The following is a 25,198-nucleotide window of genomic DNA, read 5'->3' on the forward strand; positions in this document are numbered from 1 at the left end:
ATCTGATGCCTGATCAGTTTGTCCTCATCGAACTACTCTGGCTGGCATCCTTGAGAAGTCCTTGTTCCCATCTAGTCTCCAGCTGTTAGTCCAGGAGGAGGACAGCTGGATCCTGGGCCTCCTGTTTGCACGCTCTGTCCGACCCCTCCCCCCTTCCTGCCAATGTTGCGTATGCTCATTCCCCCTCTGTCACACACACACATGCGCGCGCACACACACACACACACACACACACACATATCCTATCCCTCTCCCCTCTCTAGCATCTTCCTCATATTAGCCTCTCCCCGCCCCCCTCCAGAGCAGACAGGACCTAGAGCCCCTTCTCCAGACCCATCACATCTAAGCCCTTTGGCTTCCCTCCCACTCTTCTCCCCTTCCCAACCCAAGGGTGTTTACCTATCTAGGGGCAGAGTAGTCTAAATGGACCTCTCTTCTTGCAAATCTCTTCTTTCAGCAACAACTTTAGGCCTTGAGTGCTTTAGCGATTAGGTTTTTGATATTCAGAATCCTAAATTCAATAGTTTTGGCTAGGGAAACTCCAATGACTGGCTCCTCAGTGGCCGTGGCTATGGCCTTCCTTCCCTGGGGCAGGAGGGTGGCATGCCTTTGCTGCTTGGGGTAGGGGAGGGGCCCTGGATTTCAGCAATTGTGGGGAGAAAAAAGTGTCGATTACTACAATTACTATATCAAAAGATTACCCTGTCTCGGAAGGAAGTGAATATTACTTACAGAGGACCCACTGTGTGCCAGATGTTACATTAACATATAAAATGAGCCTTTCAAACAGCCTTCGGCATGGGGGTGTAATACTGTTAACCACCATCACCTGGGAAAGTGAGACAGTGAGAAAGTAGGCACAGACGAGATAAGTTACTCAAGGTCAAGCAGCTGGTAAGGATTAAGCCAGGATTCAACCCTGGTTTTGTCTGATTTCAAAATCATGCCCTCTCTACCACACCACCCTTAGCTCAGAGTTGCAAGACAGCACCCTTAACTGGCTATGGGATTTTGGACAAGTCAGTTTACCTCTCCGGGCTTTAGTATCCCCTTGGTTAAGGTAAGGGGTAGGGTCTCAATGTCTCCTGCTCTCTTTCCAGCCTGAACCTTTTATGATCCCGAGGCCTGCGAAGCCTTAGATATGACTCTATCAGTAAGTAGCTCCTGGTGAACTGACAGATCAAGATAAGCCCTGGGTGTTCCCCATGGCCTTAGTCTCCAATTACCAAGTCCTCTGTTTTCAACTAAATAAGAACTATCCTTCTGGAAGATTTTACTTCCTACGCCAGGATGTAAAGCTATTTACAGCCACACAGAGATGTCTGTTTTGCCTGGAGCGGTATTGTCAGGTCAGCACAATGCACTGGAGGGGGCACCACGCAGGGCAACCCAGCACTGTTAGCAGGTATGGAGAGATTGGTGCGTCCACTCTGACCTGGGGCTGGCTTCCTGGTACTGGATAAAAGCCTCCAATGAGGGTGAGCTGACTGTGGCCTCTCAGTCCTCCTTCCCCCACCAGTGCAAAGCCTGAGACCCTCTGACCTATCCCTCCAGCTGCAGGCTGCCCCCTTTGACCTATCATCCCCATAGCGCTCCCCTTGAGGTTGATCTTGACCACATTCCTGCTTCTGGATGGGTGCATATGCCCAAGGAGGGACCAGCACATAGTGGGTCTCACCTGGGCTTACTCTCTACTAAGATTACTGAGAGGATGGCCTTGACTTCTCCCATCACCTCCCAAGGACATCACAACTGAAACTTTGAGCAGACTACTTAACCACCTTTTCCCTTCGACTCTTACAACCAAACTTCTAAGTCCAAAGAATGGCCTGGTCTAGTCACATCCAGGTTCCTTCCACCTCAGAGACCTCAGGCCTATTTACAAAAACTGCCTTCCATTCTTGAGTCTCTGATCTCCTTCCTAGCCAGAGGGCAGGGATCCCAAAAGATGGTGTCCTTGGGTGCCAGGCTGGATACCTCATGGCCACTGTCATGGAACAGGGAACTTGGGAGCAGGCAACAGTTTCGAGCAGTAGCTTCCAGTGAAATCCCAGTCACAGTGCAGCCAGCAGGAAGCCAAGTTCCCAAATACATAACAAGAGAAACCAGAATGTGAGGGCTTAGAAGTCTGGGGAACCTGCGCAGAGGGAGGGGGAAGACACTAGGAGAGGTCATTCTCTCAGTCCCCAAGCACAGGGCACAGGCTCTACTTTTTATGTGACCCCTGTGCCTACCCCAGGGCCCTGAGGATATAGCCCAAAGGAGACTGTCTGATCTCCTGTGCAGCCTTGCTTGTATCTGGAAAAATCTTCCAAAGAAAGGAATTCCCTTGGTTCTTACCAAAAGTTCAGAATTTTTAATCAATTCTTTGGTGAAGTGCTACAGGCCAGACACAGGCATAGAAAGACTTTTTCTTGGCTGGAAAACTGTGTTGAGCATAGACTAAGCCTTCCAGGAATCAGGGATAAAAATAGGTCGTCTGTCTCCTCTACCGAGTATCGTGAGAGAGGCCAGAAGAGAGAAGAGGGGCTATAAACCCCTTTCTCTATTTTGGGAAACACATGTCCTCGCTTGATGGTTTATTGATAATAATGGAGTACACGCCAGAAGGGACTTCCAAGATAATGATTTTCAAACTCTCTTCTAAACCTTAGAGTTCAGGGAGGTCCCAGGGTGTCATCATGCAGGTAAGTGAAGAGCCAAATTCACCAGCACCCGCCCTCAACAACTTCAACCAGGGAAGCTCTGCTTTAATCTGGTTATGTATTCAGGTTATGTCCTAGTGATTTCATGGCTATAGAAAAGTTTGCTTGGAAGCCCATCAGCTACTCCAATGCCTTATTTCACAAGGAAAATGAAAAACAAACAAAAACTGAGGGGCAGAGAGACTGAATGACGTGACTACAGAAAGTGAACGGCTGAATCAAGAAGAGAATTTGGGTCTCCTGACTCCGGTTCACTCAACATTCATTGAGCAAATACTTACTTGGCACTATTAGGTGCAAAGCATTTTGCTTATGAGGTAGGGGCACCGTGGTTGCTGAAACCCAAGGAGCTTAGGATCTAGTGGTGCTTCAGATTTTGGTTCCCTGAACATGACCTTAGCATACATCATTGATTGATGCTCAAAAAGTCGAAATGCAGTGTGGTAATGTAGCTTTCTAGATTGATCTAGCCAGTACCTTTAGATCTGGGCAAATGTTTTCTTTCATTCTTGTTCTGGAAAGTTAGCGTTGCTGATACACTCCCTGGCCAACAGTTATTTTCTTTGAGCACTTTGCATTCCATGGTCTTCTGGGTGATGTTGAGAAGTCCAATGTCAGTCTAAATGTCATCTCTTGGGGCGCCTGGGTGGCTCAGTTGTTGGGCGTCTGCCTTCGGCTCAGGGCGTGATCCTGGAGTCCTGGGATCGAGCCCCATGTCAGGCTCCTCCGCTGGGAGCCTCCTTCTCCCTCTCCCACTCCCCCTGCTTGTGTTCCCTCTCTCGCTGGCTGTCTCTATCTCTGTCAAATGTATAAATAAAATCTTAAAAAAAAAATGTCATCTCTTTGTAGATGATATGCCTTTTCTCTCTGGCTGCTTTTAAGATGTTCTCTTTGCTTCAGCAGTCTACCGTTTCAGTACAGTGTATCCAGGTGTGTGTTTTATTTATCCTGCTTGGGATCCGTTGTACTTCCTGAACTTAGTAATTCATTGATTTTATCCATTCTGGAAAATTCTTAGGCATTGCTTCTTTAAATATAGCCTCTCTTCCTCTCTGGGACTTTGGGACTTTGATTCACTGCATGTTAGACCTTCTTACTCTGTCCTCCATATTTTTTATTGCTCTTGTATATTTTCTATCTTATCTCTTTGTGCTTCACTCTTGGTAATTTCTTCAATTCCATTTTCTAGTTTATTAATTTTCTCTTCATCTGTGGCACATCAATTACTTCATTCCCCAATGTTTTTTTTTTTTAAAGATTTTATTTATTTATTTATGTGACAGAGAGACAGCCGGCGAGAGAGGGAACAGAGCAGGCGAGTGAGAGAGGAAGAAGCAGGCTCCCAGCAGAGGAGCCCGATGTGGGACTCGATCCCGGAACGCCGGGATCACGCCCTGAGCGGAAGGCAGACGCTTTAACGACTGCGCTACCCAGGCGCCCCCCTTTCCCCAATGTTGAGTGTTTTCTTTCAGTAATTACATTTCACTTCTTAAAGTTCTGTTTGTTCTTTTTCAAATCTTCCTGATCGTTCCTGAGAGTGTCTCTGTCTGGTCATTTATTCTTTACAAACATTTTTTACGCTTCTTTTTTCTGTTTCATAGCTAGAAATTTTAAACTCTTAAGTCCTTAAAGATCTAAATCTGTTGTTTGGTTTTTTTCTCCTGACTTTCACCTATGTTTTCTGGTCTTTGATTATGAGCTCCTGTCTGCTCATCTTAATCTGTGCCTTTCCTGAGAGCCTGGTTTAGGGAGATCGCCTCCAAAGAGGACTTACAATTGCTCCAGCCTGAGTGTGGGAGCACTACCGGCCTCCCTCCATGGAAGGGACCAATATCAGCCCCTTGCAGGTTGGTTGTGAGTATCTCAGTTTCACTAGCCCCACCCCCTTGCTTGATCTCTTAATCATTTGCCAACATGGCACTTGTTTTCCAGGCAACCCCACCTTTCATATTTGCTTACTACTATTTCTATCTTTGGTTTCAGCTCATGGTTTTGTTTCAGTTTGCTGAGGTGTGTGTGGGAGGAGGGAGTGGGTAGTGGTAGGGTCCTTGAGGTTTCCCTTACATCTTGCAGTTCCCGCAGTGCATTAAGAGGAATGTTTCATCTAAGCTCTAGTTGTTAGCTCATGGGTCGGCCCTTCTAAGTATGTAGTCTCCAATAATGCTGCAGGGGAGAAGACCTCATTCAGTTCAAAGAACCCTATTTATGGATTCCCTCTGCTGCTGCTTTTTGTCCTGATGCCTTCAGGCTTAAAGTCTTGTCAGCTTGTTCCTCAAGAGATCTAGCAGGCATGATACCTAAAGAAAAAGATGAATGAGAAGCACAAGTTAAGCTTTGTCTTCCCAGAGAGCATTTCTAGATTCTCTCACTAAAAGAGGCTGTGGCCTGGCTCTCTGATCCTGTCTATCTCTGACTGTTTTCCTTTTATCCCCTCATGTGTTGATTAAACACTTTTGTGACAGTTCCAATCCTTTATCTTTGAATAGTGCTTTACAGATTGTGAAATGCTTACACTGACTTGCCTGATCTTCTTAGCACCCCTCGGAGCCAGCCATCCTTGTCCCCATTTTAGAAGAGGACAGCGAGGCCCAGAGAGGTCCACCTGACTTGCTTAGGGACATAAAGTCTATTTATCAGCAAACTAGGACCTCCACCCATACTTCCTGACTCTAAACCCATTGCTTTCCCCCACTAAACCTGCTTTCCATGAGTGAGAAAGTAAAATGCACTCAATGATTCATTCATCCATCCATCCATCCATCTACTATTTATTGATCGTGTGTGATATACCAGGCACCATTGCAAGCATGAGGATATAGCTAACGGTAAAACTCCCGCCCTCGTTACATTCTAGATGGGGGCAGATAATGAATAAACAAGCAATGATATAATACCAGAGAGTGACAATTGCTATGGCAAAAAATAAAGCAGAATGTGGAGATAGATTAACCGGGGCTCTAGGGGAGTGGGGGGCTGGCTGAATGAGATGAAGGAACCCTGGGAAGAACTGGGAGACAGCATCCCAGGGAGAAGCAGCAGCATGTACAAAAGCCGGAGGCAGGAAAGCATTTGGCTTACTCTAAGCTCAGCTGAAGGATTCCATGACTACCGTGGCCCAAGCACAGGGGAGCATGGCTGGAGACGGGACCGAAGAGCAGGCCGGGCTACATAAGGAAGATCGAAGGGCAGAGTTGGAGGAAGGAAGGAAAATCTGACCTGGAAGCCTGCTTTCCTTTTTTTTTTTTTTTTTTTTTTTTTTAAAGCCTATTTTTTTGAGAGAGAGAGCACAAGGGGGGGGTAGGGTGAGGGGCAGAGGGACAAACAGACTCCCCACTGAGCACAGAGCCTGACACAGGGCTGGATCCCAGGACCCCGAGATCATGACCGAAGCCAAAGTCAGACGCTTAATCGAGTGAGCCACCCAGTCGCCCCTACTTTCCTTTTCAGTAAGAAGAACCTGTGTGCTGATCGACACTGCATTTTAACACATCTTCCTCTCTTGCTTGTCTCTTTCACAGGCATACAGGTTTTCCCAGCTTCCTGAAATGGTCATGGGCTCTCCCCCCCCACCTGTACCTCCCCGGACTGGCCCTGTGGCTGTTGCTTCTCTCAGGCGGTAACACATTCCTTTCTCTGCCTTGTTTGGAATGTCTGGAAAGGGTTTAGTCCCGTGTGCTCTGGCCTGATGGATTTCCTTCGTGCCTGCCCCACTCAGGGCGCATCAGCTGCGCAGACAAGCATGTGCCTGGGGTGTCCCGAGTACCATGAAGGAAGTAGGAACTCAGAGAGGGTTGACTAACTTTCTTACCATTTGAAATGGAAGTCCTGTAGAACCCACAATTGAAGAAACCCAAGGTCAACCAACCCATACCCTGAAAGCCTCATACCCTGACCTTCAACGTCTGAAAATTATTCCAGCTCAGGCCACTACAACGGCCAACTCCAGTCTGGGCAGCTCCTGGCACATGTGTGTGCCCAGAAGTCCCTTTGTCATTTAGGGGTGGTGTCCAAGAGGCCAGGGAGCGGCACGTCTGGGCACCCACTCTCACTCCTGACTCCCAAGACAGGAGGCTGAGAGCACATGAACTCGGATACGCATAAAGAGAGAAATTCAGCTAGAAAGCTATAACGCAGATATAATAAAGATATCGTCTTTGTTCTGTAATAATATGACGAGCCCATGTTTTCAATAAAGATAGGCAAGAAATACAAAAATCCATGAGCACTGGGAGATGCTGGAATAGGCATCAGGTCCAGGATTAAAGAAACAGCTGTGCCCTCGGATAGAGATAGGCCAGTGCCCTGGCCCACCTGCCCCAGCCTCCCACCAACATGCTAGCCACACCCTAGCTGGGGACCACAGGTCTGACCTTTGTGAAAATGGTGAAGAAAAATGAGTTTCCCCCAGAAATGACCCTACCCTCATTTCCAGCGGTTTAGAACGCCAAGTGGTGTGTAGACACCAGCTCTTGACTGCTGTGGAGCTCAGGGCGGGGTGGGAAGCCGCACACCAGGGTTCCAGCCTAACCTGCTGTGTAACCCTAGACAAGTTGTCTCAACTCACTGGCCCCGGTTTCCTTATCTGTAAAATGAGGGCAAGGGCCTAACTGATCGCAGAGACTCTGGAATTCCTTCAAGGGAGCTGAGTGTATGGAGCAGAACCCAGGAATTTTCTGGGAAGGGTTTCCTAAACTAGTAGCGGATGCCTGGAATAGTATGCAGGAAGCCAAGGATGTGGGAGAGAGCAACCAGGAGAAAGAGGGGCGGGATCGAGAAAAGAAGGGAGACCCCACACTACCAAGCCTCCAGCACCCACCCTGATGTTGAGTCAAATCATCCGACCTCTGTGTTTCACTCTCCCTGGGCAATACAGGGGGGGCGGGGGGCTTTAATTACTCCTGAGAGTTCTAATGCAAGGAGCTGCACAGCAGTCATTTGTGGCCAGTTTGCTAAGGGCCAGTATCTGTTTCTTCTCTCTTCTCTCAACCATCCATCTCCTCCCACACCCTTCCACACTGTCTGTCATCTTGCCAGATATCAGCAGGCCCCTGCTTTCCATTTAGACTCAGAGGATTTGGGCAGGGAGGAGCCTTGGAGAGGGGGTCATCCACCCCCTTTTGTTTCATAGACAGGGAAACTGAGGCTCAGCAGGGGGAGGAAGCTAGATCCCAGACCTCTGCCTCTGGGTCCAGCTGCCTTGCTGTGGCTCTGTTCTGCTCTTAACAGTGACAGACACTCCGCTGCTCAGAGGGTGGCCATATGGGCTGGCAGCCTACCACCTGCTGTGGCTGCCTTTGCCTCCTTCCATTTTAATTTTAGGAGAGCCTGAACTGAAGTCCCTCTGTGAAGGGTAGGATAGAGACTGGCTAAAGCACCCTTTTAGAGGGGGAGAGGCTGGCCCCCGTGGCTCCCAGGCAGCCCTCTTCTTACTGGCTTTCTGAGCACTAAGTGGAAATATGATGTGTTTAATGGGCTGGATTCTCTGCTTGCCTGTGGGACCAAAAAAAAAAAAAAAAAGTGTCATTCATAACGCCTAGAAAGTGCTGGGCTCCTGCTTCTGGGAGCAGCCCGAGCTTCCCGGAGTCTTGGGCTTCTTGCCGCCAGCAGCAGCAGCAACAGCAGGGAACGTGGTCCTCCGAGCGCTCGCGGGTCACCAGCCCTGGTGCCTGAAGAGGGGGCGGCCGCGCACTCCAGACGGAGGCTTCTCATTGGCCACTGATGATGTCATCCCCTCCCAGGCCGACCATCCCCCGCTAATACCCAGCGCTAATTGCCTGGCTTATTTTTGTGTGGAAATTAAGTGGGCTACTCCCCAGAGACACAAGAGCCACCCTCGGGGGAACACTGACCTTGAATATCTAAAAATGACTCCAGCTTGGGCCACCACGACGGCTGCTCCGGGTCTGGGTGCCCTGGCCTCCTTTGTAATTCGGGGGCAAATCCTGGCCTGAGGACCCCACCCCCGTGGGGCTTGGAGGCCTTCGCGTCTGCAGAGGTAACCCCAAAGTGACAGGCGGGGGAAACTTCTGGGTGGTGCGGTGGCGGGAGTGGGGAGCGGCTAACGCAGCCCCTCTCCGCCCCCCAGGTCCACGTCGGACGTGGGCAGCAAGACCAGGATGGCCGAGTCCGCGGGGCCCGAGCCGGCCCAGCTGCACGACAGCGCCTCCTTCGCGCAGGTGTCCCGAGGCCCCGTGTCCGTGGCACAGTTGGATCAGTCGGCTTTAAATTACTCAGGTGGGCAAAAGGAGAAACGCCCGGAAAAAAGCCAGCGATGCACCCCAGCCCCACCCCTACCCCGGTGCTGTGTGTGCTCTTTGCACTCCTCCACCCCCCAAATTCACACTCGCCACCTGCTACCTGCCATCCTCAGCCATCGAGGCAGCTGCGTGTTGGACTTCAGTAGCCCTGGCTAGAAGAGCTACTGTTCTATTTCTTTAAAAACTCTGAAATATGACAAAATAGGAAGATACGTGTTATAGTCAGGGTATCTTCTCAAATCCCTACATGGAGGCTTTGAACTTTTTGCTACATATGTATATGCAGTCGTGTATATGAACACTGTTGGCATTTTACACGTACACAAGTGATGTCAAGCTATGCGTCTCCTTCTGCATTTGTTTTCTTGACTCGGCCTTGTGTTCAAGATGGGTAGGTACGTGGAGATCTAGTTCGTTTGTGTAAACTGCCATATGGTGTCAACGATATGATACGCCACAGTTTATCCTTTCCCCTAAGGAAGGACATGTGGGTTGTTTCCAATTTTTGCTACTACAAACAGTGCTGAAATGAACATCAAGATTTATCCATGCCCTAATTGGTTTTTTGAGTCTTTTCAAAGCATACCTTTGAGGCTAAAACTGCAAACACGGGGTTGCCAACACTTACTAAAGCATTCACTGTGTCCAGAAATCCCATCAGTGGAATCCATTCCTTTGGGTTCCTTTTCTTGCCTTTTTAAATATACCTCTTCCCCCTGGGAGAAAAATATCTGTACTCTGAGGTGTCCCTTCTTGCAGGAGGTCAGGGGTGTTGGGACGGGGATGGGGGATTGGGGAGGGGAGTTGGGCCATCATTTCTCTAGAAAACCAGGTCTGCTTCATCACAGCAGAGGACTGTGCAGGTGGGCGGGGCTAGGGCTGCAGGTGAAGGTCTGCACCGCTCATCATCACCCCCTCCCCCCATGCCAGAGTTCCCCCCTGTTTCCCAGCTTCCCCCAGCTTGTGCACATGGCAGCCCAGGAGGTAGGGTGCTGGGCTAATCTTCCCCATCCGTCTCCTCCACGCCAGGTAATACGGTGCCGGCAGTGTTCGCCATTCCAGCTGCCAACAGACCCGGCTTTACCGGCTATTTCATCCCAACGCCTCCCTCGTCCTACAGGAACCAGGCCTGGATGTCCTATGCAGGAGAGAATGAGCTCCCAAGCCAGTGGGCCGATTCGGTGAGACCCTTGCTGATTCCCTCACAATCTTATTCCCTGCTGGACACATTTGAGGGAGAAAATGGGTGAGAGGTTGAGACAGTGTTTTGTTATTGCAGCCCGCTTCCCACCAACCAGGGGGTTAAGGTCGGCCATTCTAGGGGAGACAGTGTGGTCAGGTGGGATATCTTTTGATAGAGGGACCTGAGACCTGCCTCCCAGTCCAGGTTCTACCTCTTCCTAGCGGGGTGACCTTAATCAAATAAATTTTTATTATAACTATCATTTTTTTAGTGTTTTCTATGTCCCAGACACCATGTTCGATGTTTTATTTATATTATTTAATCTTCACAACAATCCTATCTGGTAGGTGTTATGATTCCCATGAAGTGGAAACTAGGACCGAGTCAGGTGACCGAACTGTCTAAAGCCACACCGCTGTAGGAGGGTGCTCAGGCCAAATTTCAAACCTGCTGGCTCCAAAGCCTTTATTAATTTTGTTCCTTTTATTTATTTTTATTTATTTATTTATTTATTTATTTATTTATTTATTTATTTATTTATAGATTTTATTTATTTATTTGAGAGGGAGAGAGAGAGCATGAGCCAGGTGGAGGGGCAGAAGGAGAGGGAGAAGCAGACTCCCCGTTGATCAGGGAGCCCAGTAGGGGGCTCGATCCCAGGACCCTGGGATCATGACCTGAGCCAAAGGCAGATGCTTAACAGACTGAGCCACCCAGGCGCCCTAAATTCTATACAAATTTTAGATGAAATACCAGAAAGTCTAGTTTTAGAAACTCAAGGTTGAGTTACGTGGCATGTGGATCCTTAGGCATTCTGCTGGACCTCCAGCAAAGGACTGTCTTGTCATGATCGCCCGGTTCCATCCTCCATCGGGAGTAGGAATATATGGTGCAGTGGACCTGGCCTAGCCTACACCAAAGGGAGGCAGCAACCAGCTGAACCTGGATAGTCACACCCAAACCTGCCTCTGAGTCACCTGTCAAGGGCTGCTAAGTGAAAAAATCAAGCAAACAAAAATAGCACAATGATGGCCCCTAGTGTGGGTTGGCCCCCTCCCTCTGTGAGACCATCCACCATGGATAAGAAAGGCAGGTTGCCTCCCAGGCTCAACCTGCGGGGCCCTGGGGCTGTGTGTCATTTTAGGGTTTCTCAACATTTGAAATATAGCCTAGATTCAGCAGACATGTTGATGCCCAAGGCCCGGGTCATCTTTCCTCTCTGTCCAAACCCCCGGGGTCCGTACTTTCTACCTCCACAGGTTCAACTTAGCCTTGGCGTTGGTGGATATTATCACAGTGATGCCACCTCTGAACACCACCACTGGGGTAAAGCTATCCTGCATATATTAATTTTCCTGATGAGCAAAGCTTATCCTTTTAATTTTCAAAGCACTTAAAATATATGCTGTCTTGCATTTAAAAGAAAATCTGGAATGAATTATACCCTTCCCTCCTTCTTTAAAAGAGGAACATAATTTAATTTGTCTCTAACAAATGATTCGGCCTCATCGTTACGCCATTCTATAGTAAGATGACATTTGTAAGGTGGGCTCTGGTGTTAGGGTTATTGCCCCTACACCACACTGTATGTTTTAGAGTTACTACAAGGTTCAGTATGGTTTTTCTCTTTTTGTCCTTGCTCCCAACCAGACCTTCTGTGCTGTCAGTGTCCCCACGTCCACAGATACACTCACCCTTACATATGCTTTTCCTAATGGGCTGTTATCCGCAAATGAAGCCTGTCTGAGCTCATTAGAATTGTTTGTCAAGTTGGAGTAAATAAGCTTTAAGAGTAACTGTAGGGATTCCCCATTGTGAAGTCTACAAATCTTAACGTGAGACTTTATGGCATCTGTTTTGGTTGTTTGTGGGCCTTTTTCTGCTTCCTTTGTCGTGCTCGGCTATTTTAAACAGCTGAAATCACTGAGTATGAGTTGATCAGTTTAGAGCTTTCTTGACTCCATAATTCCACTCCCAGTCTAAACACAATGTGTGCTTTTCAGAAAATAGATGATACTTAACTTGCGACAGTTAAGCAGTAGACCTACGGCTTTGTCAGTTCAGCCTCTGCATGGAAAGTTCCCGCTGGGTACTCTGCAGGAGTCCACGGAAGTATTTTCTAAAACTTTGGCCCTTGCCCTCAAGACACAGATGATAGCTTAGCCGGGCTACTGGCCGCTTCCAGATGCCTTTGGGGTTCGTATTGCCTTCAAGATGAGGGAACAGGAACCCAACAAATCAAAACCCAACCTTCCTAACAGGACGATTCAAGCCATTCGGGGCCCACCCCTCTCGGTGTGAGGGGGAGTCCGTTTTCTGTTAGTTGTTTTAAAGACGCATGATCACTGCAGCCTAAGTGGGTCTTTCCTGGGGCCCAGTTACCACCTGCAGTTAAGCGGGGTGGCGTGTCCGTGCATGGAGCGCAGTAGCCAGGAACCACAGCGGGGAGCACAGGGGCTTTCTCACACACGAAAGAAAGTGCTGGAAGCTCAGAGGGACCAGTTGTCAGCCTGAGAAACTGGGGCAGGGGTGGCATACACTTCCACACCCATGTGAGAAGGAGAAAACCCCCACCATCCTTTGGGTTTCTGACCGTCATGGCCCCAGGTGTCCAGACATCAGGGGCTAGCTCAGAGCAAATCACCTCCGCCTACGCTTGACAAGTAGGTGTCATCCTGGTGCTGGCGGGAGAAGGGTTGGGAGCGGTGTGCTGTGATCCATGGGTGACGCCTGCCTTGGGCACTGCCTGGGGAAGGAGTGGTGTTTGCCAGACCTGAATTTTGGCCAACAAGATGGCTCCAGCGTGGATCTACCATTAGGGAGAAAGACTTTCTCATCTCCTCATCGTCTCCACACCCTTGCCTGTACCAGCCACTGGCACCAAGACACTGACCCTGCAGAGTGAGGGGTCTCAAGAGTTGGGCACTGACCCTCCGCTCAGCTGAACTTGAAATGCAGGGTAAGGGGACAGGACAGCTTCCCTCACAAACATATGGCAGCCCCTGGGCATCCTTCAGTGATTTTCAACTGTGTTCCCCAGAACCCCAAGTTCTGAGAGTCTCCCTGCTGTGTACCGTGCATAATGCTGGGCACTGGGGCACAGTGACGAGCAAGCAAGACGCAGTTCTGCCTTACGAAGTTGACGGCCTGAGACAGGTGATGTGATGAGCGCTGACTGACTCTAGAGAAACCGCGTGGAAGCATCTTACAAGGAGCCCTTGGCTAATGTAGGGCAGGGGAGGGTGTCCTGGAAGAAAAGACATTCGAGCTGAGACCTGATATGTCGGTCCCCTGTCCTGGCCTTGGTTCTGGTTCCCCACAATCCCTTGTGCATTCCCAGCACTTGCGGCCCAAGGACACAGACAGTTCGACTCTGGTTTTCCTCTATGATGCAAGGGAAATATGTACAGCCCTTGTGTAGAAAACCCACCATTAGCACCCATTTGCTACTTTGTCTTTGCCAGGTCTTGGGAAACTAAAGCCCCAACCCTTGGGACATCCATCCTCTTACCTCTTCCCTCACTCGGGTCTTCCCCGGCCCTCCCCTAGCCCGTGGACAGAGCCTCAGAACTCTCTCGACCTCCAGTAGGTCTACCTCCAAAGCGTCCTTTCTAAAATACAGGCCCCTCCCCCACCTGACCCCACTGATGCTCCCACAGGCCGGGCATCAGGTGTGCATCTCAGAGAGCTGCCTGCTCGGGAGGGTCGTCAGGACATCTCAGGCGGGGAGTGAGGGAGGCTGCTTTCCTGCCATGCAGTCGCCCATCCGAAATTTCTGACTCATCACCCAACCCCATCCTACTCCATGGGCACATGCCGTATTTCTCAGAAGCGTGCCATAGAAAACTGAACTCCGTAGCCTGGCATTCATTTCTGATCCGGCCTTGCCTGTCTGTCTTCCCTGAGCTTCTCCCACACCCCGTACACCCTCTCTGATCAGTCCGAACTCTTCGAAGCTTCCTGGGTACACCCTCCCCTATGCATCCCCATGCCTCTGCCTTTGCATTTCCTCTGCTGGAAGAACCCTCCCACCTTGTCTTCCTGGCAACAGCCTCTTCATCTTCCAGCCCCCGCTAAGCTGCGTCTCCCGGAAAGCCGCCTGACTCCCCACACGTGTCCCTTCCCCACAGCACCCTGTGCCTTCGTTGTCCACAGGCACCCATCCCGCAGGCTCCAGCTAGCATCGTGGGATATGAAGGCCTCTTGTGGGTTCCTGTGGAACAGCCTCCCCACGTGTAGCACTGTTTCTGTGGGAAAGTTAATTCTGAACTCCAAATCACTGACGTGTCCTTAGTACTAGAAGCGTCCGTATGTGTAAGCATCGAAGTTTGTGTCTTCCACATTTAATAAAAAGAAATTTTTCAAGGAACCCAGATCACATTCCAGATCCAAAACAGTGCAGTGACTAAGTCCCAGCCCTTGGCGCCAGACAGACCTGCTCCAAGCGTGTCTCAGCGGCCTGTTAACCGTGTCACCTAAGACTGTGGCACTCTTTGCTTCAGTGTCCTCTTCTGTAAAATAAGGATGACAGTATCTGCCTGCTGGGTCGTTGCTTTGAGAGTCAAATGAGACAACGTGTGGAAAGCCCTTTAGCACAGGGCTCCTTCACCGTTCGCAGTGACCCGTCGGTAATGAATCCCTGAGTTCTCTGAGTCCGCGAAGAGCAGCACTTCTGTTTGCTGGGTTGTGCTTACATTAAAAAGGTAGCCAGGTAGATTCAGGTGTAGACTCAGGTACGTTCCAGCTGTTTGTAGCAAAGTTCAAAACCCCTATTTCATTCATCCACCCAGCAAGTGAGTCCAAATTACCCGTTTTCTAAACAGATTCCAGGTTTGATGTGTGTACAATGGTGCAAGGTCCGCATTTTCTTCTGAGTCTCTTCCCTCGTCTTCAATCCGCCCCCTGTGTCCAGTATCAAGCGTGTCCCATGACTCGAGCCCCTTCCTAATCCCGGGCCCTTTCCTTTCTCTCCCGACGCCCTGTGCAGGTCCCCCTCCCAGGGTACATCGAGGCTTACCCCCGGTCCCGTTATCAGCAGAGCTCTCCCTCCAGACTCCCTCGGCAGTACAGCCAGCCGGCAGGCATGCACCCCAGCCTGGAGCAGGCCCCGGGGCCGTCCGCCGCGGCCTCGCAGCAGAGCCTGGCCGAGAACGACCCGGCAGACGCGCCCCTGACCAACATCTCCACCGCGGCCCTCGTGAAGGCCATCCGGGAAGAGGTGGCCAAGCTGGCCAAGAAACAGACAGACATGTTTGAGTTCCAGGTCTAACACCTCAGCCCCGTGGAACTTCCAGACTCCGAGGAAACCGTCTTCCGGTGGCTCGGCCTGACCTGCTGGGACTTGAGGCCTGGACCACGTGGGAGTCTCTCTCAGCCTCTGGAAAGGTGAACAGGGGGGCTTCTGGGCGACGGAGGAGACTTTGGACCAACTGGGTTCTGGGCTTCTTCCGCTGACTGCGTCAAGAGGTCCCCGCGTGGGACCCTGTGTTTGCGATCCTGTGACGTTAGCTGTTTGAACTGTGGGTGTTCTTTCCCTGTGGAGCCTTAGTCACGAGAGACCCTCGCGGACCCGCAGATCCCTGTCCAATGCCACACTTCACTAAGTCACCAGAAGGGGGAGGACACTGCCCTGTCTTCGGTGAGTTGCATGTTAACTCTTTCTGCGTTAAAGGCACAGCAGGCGTCGGTCCCGCGCCAGAGCGCGCGCCCGCTCGGTCAGCCGTCACCGCGACCGTTGTGACCGCGACCGTTAAACCCGCGTCGGGCTGCGGAGGAGGCGCGGACTCCAGCCAAGAGACTGGAGCCCTTCGCTTTTAAAGGCTCAGATTCAAAGTCAGATGAATTGGATGAAAATCAGTACTGTCCGTGACTACACCTGTAAATAGTCCTGACTCTTTTTTCCTCCCGTTCATTGAACAAAGGCCGCGGAAGAGAGGACGGAGGGGATGGTGGGTTTGGGCTGACGGGTTTTTGAGAAGGTGTCGTTTTGAGCGCCCGCAAGGTCAGATCGCACTGGAAGAGAATCGGTGCTAAGAGCTTTTAGGATCCTACAAAAGAAAACCAGTCGTCTATTAGAGGCTTTTCTTTGCCTGGCAGTGAAGGTGGCCTGAGAACAAAGCTTCTCTCTTCTTTGAGATACTAGAAACATCAGCGTTTACGGGAAAACCTCTGTCTCTTCAACAGCCACGTCCGGCATGCGCTGCCACGTGACACGGAAGGAAGAAGGAACCGATGCCTGTTCGGAGCAGAAATAGCGAATCCCCGTCTCCCCCAGCTCCAGCCTCTGTTTATAGAAGCTTCTGAATGTAGGAAATCTGTTGATTTACGTTTAAATGTAAATACCATTTTTAAAAGTGTATGGAGTGTGCCAGTTCCCTCCCTCCCCGCCCCACGGTCACTGGACGCGGGAGGACATTTGCTGACTCTAGGACCGCCATGGGGCAAATCACACTACCCGACGGGGCGAGTCGGTCTCCAGAGCTCTGGGTGGACACTGCCTGGCAGCCCTGAGGCTTCAGCTGCTGTCGACGCCTAAGCAAAATGGCCACCTGACTTCAGGGGGCCCCGGGGAGGGAACACTCTGGCTCCCTCACCAACGCTGTTGGGGTCTTCCTTGGTGTCTGTTGGAGAACGAGGTCCTGTCCTGCCTTCACCTATGACCCATGTAGCTTCAGCTGTGTCCATGCCTTCTGAGCCCATCTTGCCATTTTCCTCATGAGTTTCTTTGGTCTTTACTGAGAGAAGGTGGAAATTTAAAAGTTGAGAGAGGAGTAGGAGTGGAACGGATTGGAATGGGAGATTCAAACTGTCAAAGCACAGACTTTTCAAAGAAGCTGTTTTTATTTCCCAATGGCAAATTGCCCTTTCTGGCAAGTTCCAGAGATGATGTGTCACGGAATTCCCCAGACAAGTCTCTCGTTCGGATGATATTAGGTAGTGTCCTTTTGGTATGCTGGTTGATCTTTCATAGTGTTAGTTTTTTGTTACTTAAAAAAAAAAAATCAGCTATAAATAAAATGTATTTTTGTAATTTCCATGTGTATATATGGTATATTTCTACCAATGGCCAGTTGTTGTAGTCCAAAACCTAAATCAGCTTGCAAAACACTGTGGATGGTGCAAGATTTTATTGACAGATTAACACAATGCCTAAGTCTATCCAAATAGGTGTTCAATGCACTTGAATGAACAAAGAGCCAAAGAAACTCAGCCTTTTCATGCAAATGGTATGAGTCTGATAAAGTCAGCCACATTGTCCCGCCTTATCAATAATATTAATATTTCATCAGTGCAATGATATCAACCCAGTACTTTGTCTACTCGGTAAATGCCTGGAAATCCTGTATATGAAAATGAAGTTTCAAGACCTTAATGTGATTAAAATAGATGCTTCAAAGACAGTGTCCGAGCTTTGGATGCTCCAATGACTTACAGAGAAGGAGCCCACAGTTCGCCACGGTGGGGCTCCAGCTTGCTACAAGAACGGAGAAACAAACCATTGCGGTCTTTGCAGAACCCCAGGAAGTATTGAGTTAGTCAACTGAGACGACTAAAAATATAGCATGCTAAATCAGACGCGCTTGTAAACTAGACACCACAGGTTTAAGAAAAGTAGATGGGAGGAAAACCATAAGTTGAAAAGAAATCAGTCTGTTCATGTGTTTTCCAGCACCAGGGAGACAGCCGCCATTGTTAGATTTTCTGTGACTAATATGTGGTCCCTTTTCTGAAGAGTCTCCTGACCTCGTGGAGGGGACAGATGCCTGGACAGCTGACTGAGCAAAAGCAGATGGGCAGAAGTGCCTCATGGAAGTGAAAGTAGAGTTCCATGAGAGCCCAGAGGTTCAACGTTCCTCATGACCCTCCAGACGGTTGAAGAAGCCACAAAGGACCTTGGCAGTCTTGGAGAAGGAATCAGAAGTCCAGAAAAGTGGAGCAACCTGCTCGAGGATTCCTGCTCAAGCCTGCTGATTCATGATTCAACTTGCTTTTCATTTCACCACGCTGCCTGCACGCTTGTCTGTGACGCGTTTCTTGAACTGTGCTAGGAAGTTTAAACAGTAGACCAGGGTCATATGAGGGACGCTCTACATTCTCGTGAAGAAAAAGATGATTGGATATGTAAAGGACTTCAGATAAAGTGTATAGAGGACGATGCGTTTGTGGCATAATAAACATTTTTCAGAACTTGTTTCAATGTGAGTTTTCTGCATTCCTGAAAAGAAATGCATTTGGGCTTTTTCCAGAGAGCACCATCAAGGAAATGGTGTTCTCCTCAACTGCTGTTCAAGACTGCAGGGGTGTATTCCTCTCTCCGTGCCGTGGATCCTAACGAGCAGGCAGGGAGGCCCTGACAGCCTGTCATGACGAGGCAGCAGATTCTGTGCTCTGTGTTGGGGGAGGCAACCCCGTGTGCAGGAGGCTGAAAGTCTACCGTGTGCCCTGGTCCTAGGATCTGAGATGGCAGTGGTTACCCATAGAGCCGGAAGTTCTCTCTTTCAGGGTGTGCTATATAGTTAATGTTGTGTCCTACCCCCATTCATATGTGGAAATCCTACCCCCAGCGTGATGGTATTAGGAGGTGGGGCTTTGGGGGGTAGTTAAGTCATGAGGGCGGGGTCTTCATGAATGGGATTAGTGCCCTCATAAAAGGGATCCCAGAGAGCCCTCTTGCCCTCTTTTTTACCACGTGAGGCTACAGTGGCAAGTCAGTAGTCTTGCAACTCTGAAGAGGGTTCTCGCCAGACCCCGACCCCGCTGGCACCCTGATCTTGGATGTCCAGCCTCTGAAAGTGTGAGAAATACATTTCTGTGGTTTAAAAGCCAGCCAGTCTGTGGTACGTCACTGTGGCCGCCTGGGCCGACTGAGACTGGGCGGGTTAGGTAAGAATCAGTTCTCTGGTCCTGGAAGTTATGTTGCGCATTTGTTAATTTAAGGATTCAGCAGAAGGGCATGTAGTTTCTGAGTAGTCTTGATGGAAAAATGGATAGGAAATTGTTAGATTTGTGACTTAAAAAAAATCAGAGTACAGATGGAGGAAGACAGGCATTTAAATACCTGACGTAAAGAAATACTTCTCTGACAGGCAGAAATTAAAGAAATGATCAAAAATGTAAACATTGTAGATAAATAAGTTTCTTTTTTCTGCATAAGACACCTTTTTCTACTCAGGCGATCCATCTTTAATGAATACAATAACAGATATTATTTATAAAGTTTGAGACCATAATTTAAGCTTAATCTGTTCCTTCTACCAAACACCAGAAAGTAGTTTGGATCTTGCTCACGTAGTACAGCCGAACACTCTTAGGGAAAGGGAGTGATTTAGTTTGGAGCGGTAACTGACTCGGGTCCAAGTGCTGGAGATGAAATTCTCCCATTGAGTCCAGGTATCTAGTCAAAGACCTTTGCAAGGACTAGAAACATATTCAGACTTGCTCTAAAGTGTGGGGGGTGATGGAGAGAACACAGGACCATTTCACAGAAACTAAACACAGCTCCCATATGGGAAAGGGCTGGAGACAGCCAGCTCACTCTTACTTTCTCTCGCGTCCTCTCTCCATAGGGACTTTCCTCTCTGTTTCTCTCTTCATGTCTGCTCAGCTCTCTTGCTTCCCTTGGCCTCCTAGCGTTCTCTGTTTTCTCATTACTGTATGTGCAGCTGAAAATCCATCCCAGGACCCACTCCGCACCATTTTTTCTTTCCTGTGCCCACCCCTCTGTGCCCAAATCTTGAGAGTCTGATTGGTCCAGTTCGTCTGCCTATGGGTCATGTGCCTATCCAATCAGCTGTCACCAAGAAGGCAGAGTCATGTGAGACCGGCCTGGCCCCTGGACTGACCTTTTTGGTAAGAGCCTTTGTTGGGGGCTAGTACCCAGAGGAGGAGTGTAAGTGGGCAGAACCTTCAAAAGGAAGGAATGTTCTTAGGACTGGAGTTGACCGGCGCTCCTGGACACCACGCAGCCAGTGAGCAATCCCTATGGACACTGCCACAGAGAGGAGAGAGGTCAGGCTTGACGGGTACATCAGGTGGGAACGCACGCATTTGAAACCCTGGTGGACGGGCCAGTGCTGCCTCAACCACGTGCTATCCCAGTACCAGTACCATCGATTCTGAGTCTAAGTGCAATTTCTGGCCAAGGTCCAGGTAGCACCACATCTTGCTCAGCAGACAATTAATACTTGTAAATTGACTTGCATGATCTGAGCTCAGGTGCTGTTAATGTCACTCACGGCCACACACTTGCATGGATGAGGAAACTGACGAGCCTCTCTATAGAGTCTTCTGAAGCAAAATTAGTTTCAAGTGAAATTGATATTTTTGTGGCTCCGCCCTTCTGAATATAATAAGTTAATGTCCTGAGAATTGAAAGGTCTCTTGATTTCTTAAGGTGAGTGGTTACAGAATAGAATCCTAGCCTATGGTAATGCTAAAAGGTAGGGGGGTTCTGGAAAGGAATATTTAGGAAATAGAATTAGTGCCAGAAACAAATTCTTTAAGACAATGTTAAGTTGCTTTGATTTTGCAGGTTTCAAAGATAAGGAAATTTGTGATATGGCAGAATTTGTCTCCATAGGTCGAACCCATACTTCAGTGAAAGCCATTATATAATGAAATCTAGAAATTGATTGTTTTCATTCTCTGACCTTGGCCAGACTTTTATAAATTATAGAGGGAGGCCATCAGTGTATTTTCCATAAATTAACTGTGACCTCACCCCACTTCCCCCATCTCTTCCTTATGTCTAAATCACCCCTGCCCACATACAAACTGAGAGAAGGTTTGTATCAAACAGAATCAGAGTATCATTCTCTGGTCTGGAACTTTTGAAAAAGGGGTAAATAGTCAAGGCCTTAGGCAGCTCACTTTGAACCCTTCTCTGACTCCTCATCTATGAAATGAGTACGACATCTGCCCTTCCTCCCTCCCATGGTGGGCGTGAGGAGAACATGGTAGACTGTGTCAGAAAAGGCTTTGAAAAGTATGTTTGAAGGTATTCTTACTAAAGTATTAGCTGCATAATTTGGTCTTTCCTAGTGAAATATTTTAGCTCCTTCTATCCACTGAACTAATTTGTCACATATTCTATAAAATTAAAAAAAAATACTCCATAAAATAAAAAAAGGAAGATGGTCCTAAGTTTGGAACTGCCCACAAAGGCCAGCCCCATCGGAGCCATGTTGTGTTGTTGCTGCTGTTGTTGACGATGCGGAGGCCACGTGAGCACGTGTACATGTGCTGTCCCCCCGAGTGGAAAACCCAGACTCACGCTCCCCCCCGCATCACGCACACGTTAGGCGTTAGGCAGACAAAGACAAGTACCAAACGGGAGCTCTGACTGTAGCTGTTGACACCTAATGCTTGGCTTTCTAATTAACTTCCTACGTCCGCGGCCTTCGCTGGGAACAGAGCTCTTAGAATTTTTTATTGTAAAATAAAAAGCAAAGGTTTTCATACCCCAAAACCTGCCTGCTTCTCATCCTACCTGCTCCCTATGTTGAGATGGAATCCCCCTCATACCCCAACTGAACAGTAGTACCCGCTGTGAGTTATCAAAGCCCTTGTGGTCTCAGAAGCCATCCCAGCCTGAGGCACGAGCTCATGAGCCAAGAAGAACTTCTCCCTGGCCATCCACAGGCCCCAAGGGAGCAGTTCCAGACTATTTATGACTGTGTTCTTGGAGCAGATGGTGCCCCAGGACAGAATAAACCAATGTCTGGTCACAGGCCCTTCTCGGAGCATAAGGAAGTCCTATCCAGGTCAGTGGCTCCCAAAGGGTACAGGATGACATTGGTCATGGATGCAAACTTCCAAGACCACCTACTTTCCCTGCCATTGCTAGTCCCAGCGATCATGATGTCTGCCTTATGTTCAGACCTATTCGTGTGTTATATCCATGCTCTGCCTCTGATGTAAGCTGACTGGACAGGAAACCCATCTGACCCAGGAGCCACAAATTCATAGGCTAACCAGCCACAAAAAATGTAACTCAGCACATGGGGTAGGCCAACTGGATTCTCTCTGTTGGAAATACTAAGACACAGAGTCTATTAGCAAGAGATGTTGAAACTGAACAGTCAAGACTCAGAGGTTATGATGGGTGGGCTGTATGCAAAGCAAAGGTCTAAGAGAACAGAATATTGAGGAAGAGTAGCCTTGAGGCCAAGGAGACTTAGAGTATAGGTAAGAAAGCCTGTCTCCTGTAACAAAAATAGACAAACAAAAACCAACTCTGAATGTTTCGGAGGAGTCCCCACGTCCTAATGGAGAGCCACAACCCTGGGGTTTTGGAGCTCCGTTGAGATTTGGGGGGCTTGGACAATAAGTGTGTTGTTTCTCACAAGAGCCAAGTCTGCTGAAGCCCTCTATAAGTATTCAGAAGTACTTAGACCCTGAAGGAGCAACTTTTACCCCTCTCTCTGCCACTCTGTAAAGAGGGCTCACATACGCACAAAAAACATTCCCCAAAGCCACTGTCTTGCTGTGGTGATGAGGAATAGACTTGGAGCCTCCACAAAATTCTGGGGCACTCACCATGGCAGAGAGCAGGACCAGTGTGCCCCTTTGCTTTTTCTTTCCTCCTGGATTTTGGCTGCTCTTAACCTTCAGGACAAATGAAATGATCAAGTGAAGGGAAGTGGTGGTGCCTGCTTCAGTCCCAGGAATGGCAGACAGACACAGACCCAGGGGCTGGAAAAGACGCATGGCAGTCCCTAGCCTTTCTTTGATGGGGTCCCCTCAGAAAAAGGAGAGCAAACGTATTCCAAAGGACAATCTCTAGACTTCTCTGAGTCACTGTCATGCATCCAACTCATGATCTCTGATGGCCACTGGAAGCCAGAAAGAACGTACCTAGGAAGGAGTGTGGAACCAAGTAATGGTAACATTAGTGAGCGAGTTGTCAATGGTCAATTACCTGTAAAATGTACACAGATGGTTAGCAGGAGGCATAATTGCGTTGAGTCTCCCGATGACCTCTTGGAGTTATGGTTATGGCAAATACTGGTTTGCACAGGTGGGCACCTCATTGTAACAACATTTCAGTGTTCACGTCTGCACGTGGACAAACTCATATTGAAGGAGAGGCCATCCGACTCCTTAGAACTGAAATAAAGTTTCATTAGCAGAACAGTTTCATTGCCAACCCCTCCTCCAAACCAAAGAGCTCTGGCAAACTCTTGAAGGTAAAGGCACTCAGGTTACCTGGTCTGTGAAATGGGCTGTATGAGCTTGCTCTGGATCTGATGGGCCCTCACCGAACATAGAAGAGAGCTTGCTTTTGCCTGTGTGCCCACTCCATCACCCAGCTCCTCAGTCGTGGGAGCTAAGGACTTTGGGAGACCAAGAGGGCCCGTGGGAGCCACACACCTTGAGGCCGTATCTCCAGTGATGTCAACACAACCTAATGAAAACTCAGGCTACCACCCGGATGTCTTGCCTATTTGGGAACAGTTGGATTTTGGACATAGGGTCTACAAGTAAGCCAGATGTTGAATTACGTTATTCATGCTTCACCCTCCTCTGCTAGGGTTCATGATGGCAAAACCAAAAGCTGTTTGAATCCTGCTGGAGAAATCCCTTTCCTAGGTCAAGTTGGGTAACATCAAGAGAAAGGGCCTGGAAAGTCTTAGACTGTGAAAATAAAGGGCTGCCAAATCGCACGAATTTCTTCATATATCGATATTCAGGTGTTTTGGAAACCAAAAGTTGGCTTCTTTTTAGTTTAAGATTATGTCTCCAAAACTGGCAGGTCCCAAACTAGCCTTCGGTGCTTGGGGGACCAGTTCTTTAGAATGAGTCCAGGTGAAAAAACCAAAGGCCAAGACCAGGAATCAGATGCCACAAGTGAGCAGAAACGAAGGTTTTAGGAGGGCTGCTGGGATGCCTTTCTGCCAGGGACGTGCATTATGGGCACAGTTTTATCCTGCGGATCATTAACCTTTCATTTAACTGGAACTGAAGGGGAAGTACTGATAGAACCTTCCACATAGCCATCCATTCAGTCCGTCATTGGCTGAACAAACTTTTCCTGAGTACCTGCTCTGCACGGACTCCGTGCTAAGTGATGAGGATTCAGCTGCGAGCAGGACACAGTGCCTGCCCCTCACAGAGCTCACGGTCAAGGAGGATCGATCCTTGAGACGCAGAGCCCAACAGATGAAGGTCTACCATTCATTCAGCACGTTTTCTACTCATCAGAGGTAGGCGAATTGAAAACCGAAGGCAGCCGCACGAAAACCAAAGTCCCCTTCTTTCTGGAAACATTTACAGTTAGAAAAGACAGACTGCAGTCCTTATCTTCTAATGAAGCTACACAGTTTTTCTTATCAATGACCTTTAGCCAGTTAGTAAGGGGCCCACAATATCCCCATGGGGACTGAGAGCAAATTGCTAACTTTCAAGAATCAACAGTGTTATAAACCCAAATTTCAGAGTTGTCACCATCAAATGAAATCAGGAGCCCAAATTGTAAGCAAAGGAATAACCGATTTGGGGACTATACTATGCAATCCAAATGAAAATTTCAGGAGCCATATATTTTACAAATGAAACCACAGTACGCCGAACACTCTCACTTTGCATTGTTCATATCAATAAAGTGCCGTTCAGAATGCACTGGATTATTAATGAATGGGTTTTGGTTTTTGTTCAGCCTCTGAAATTCAGTGCTCTGTGGAGCAAATCTAAATAGGGGAGCCAGGTAGAGCTTTGCAATGATACCATTTCTTTGCTGCATTTGTCTGTTGAGCTTAGTTGAAATTGTGTTTGTTTTTTTCTTGGCAAATTTGCATATGAAATAAAGCACGTTGTCTTACTGTAATTTTCTTTCCAAGGTGTTAGTGGATATTTGTGCTCACATTTTGTCTTTTCTCTTACTTAATATGTCTTTCTCCATTCCCCATAAGGAAAAGATTTGAAAAGCATTTACAAATTCTCAGATTAGAAATCACCATGTGATGGAAGGATGTACCTTGTTTTTTTTTAAATTGTAGGATCCCAGACTCTTTGAGTTGGAAGATAACTTAGTGGGGAAATTACCCAGCTTTGTA

The 25,198-nt window shown here is 48.6% G+C and overlaps 1 protein-coding gene across 3 annotated transcripts in view; it reads left to right on the forward strand.

The window, feature by feature from the left end:
• Nucleotides 1-24,969, forward strand: part of KIAA1549L (KIAA1549 like) — a 125,033-nt gene extending 100,064 nt beyond the window's left edge. For 2 of the 3 annotated variants that reach the window (XM_087854736.1, XM_087854737.1), the window contains exons 17-20: nt 6,224-6,321; nt 8,791-8,939; nt 9,992-10,143; nt 15,133-24,969. In XM_087854736.1, coding sequence (XP_087710862.1) covers nt 6,224-6,321; nt 8,791-8,939; nt 9,992-10,143; nt 15,133-15,414 — 681 coding nt within the window. In that variant the 3' untranslated portion in view covers nt 15,415-24,969. Of the gene's footprint in view, nt 1-6,223; nt 6,322-8,790; nt 8,940-9,991; nt 10,398-15,132 lie in introns of those variants that run through there. The other variant, XM_087854738.1, reaches the window with a different exon arrangement.
• Nucleotides 24,970-25,198: the final 229 nt, after the last annotated feature.

The sequence above is a fragment of the Ursus americanus genome, chromosome 24 (assembly GCF_024610735.1).
Source record: "Ursus americanus isolate L20-20 chromosome 24, mUrsAme1.1.p, whole genome shotgun sequence".
Taxonomy (NCBI): domain Eukaryota; kingdom Metazoa; phylum Chordata; class Mammalia; order Carnivora; family Ursidae; genus Ursus; species Ursus americanus.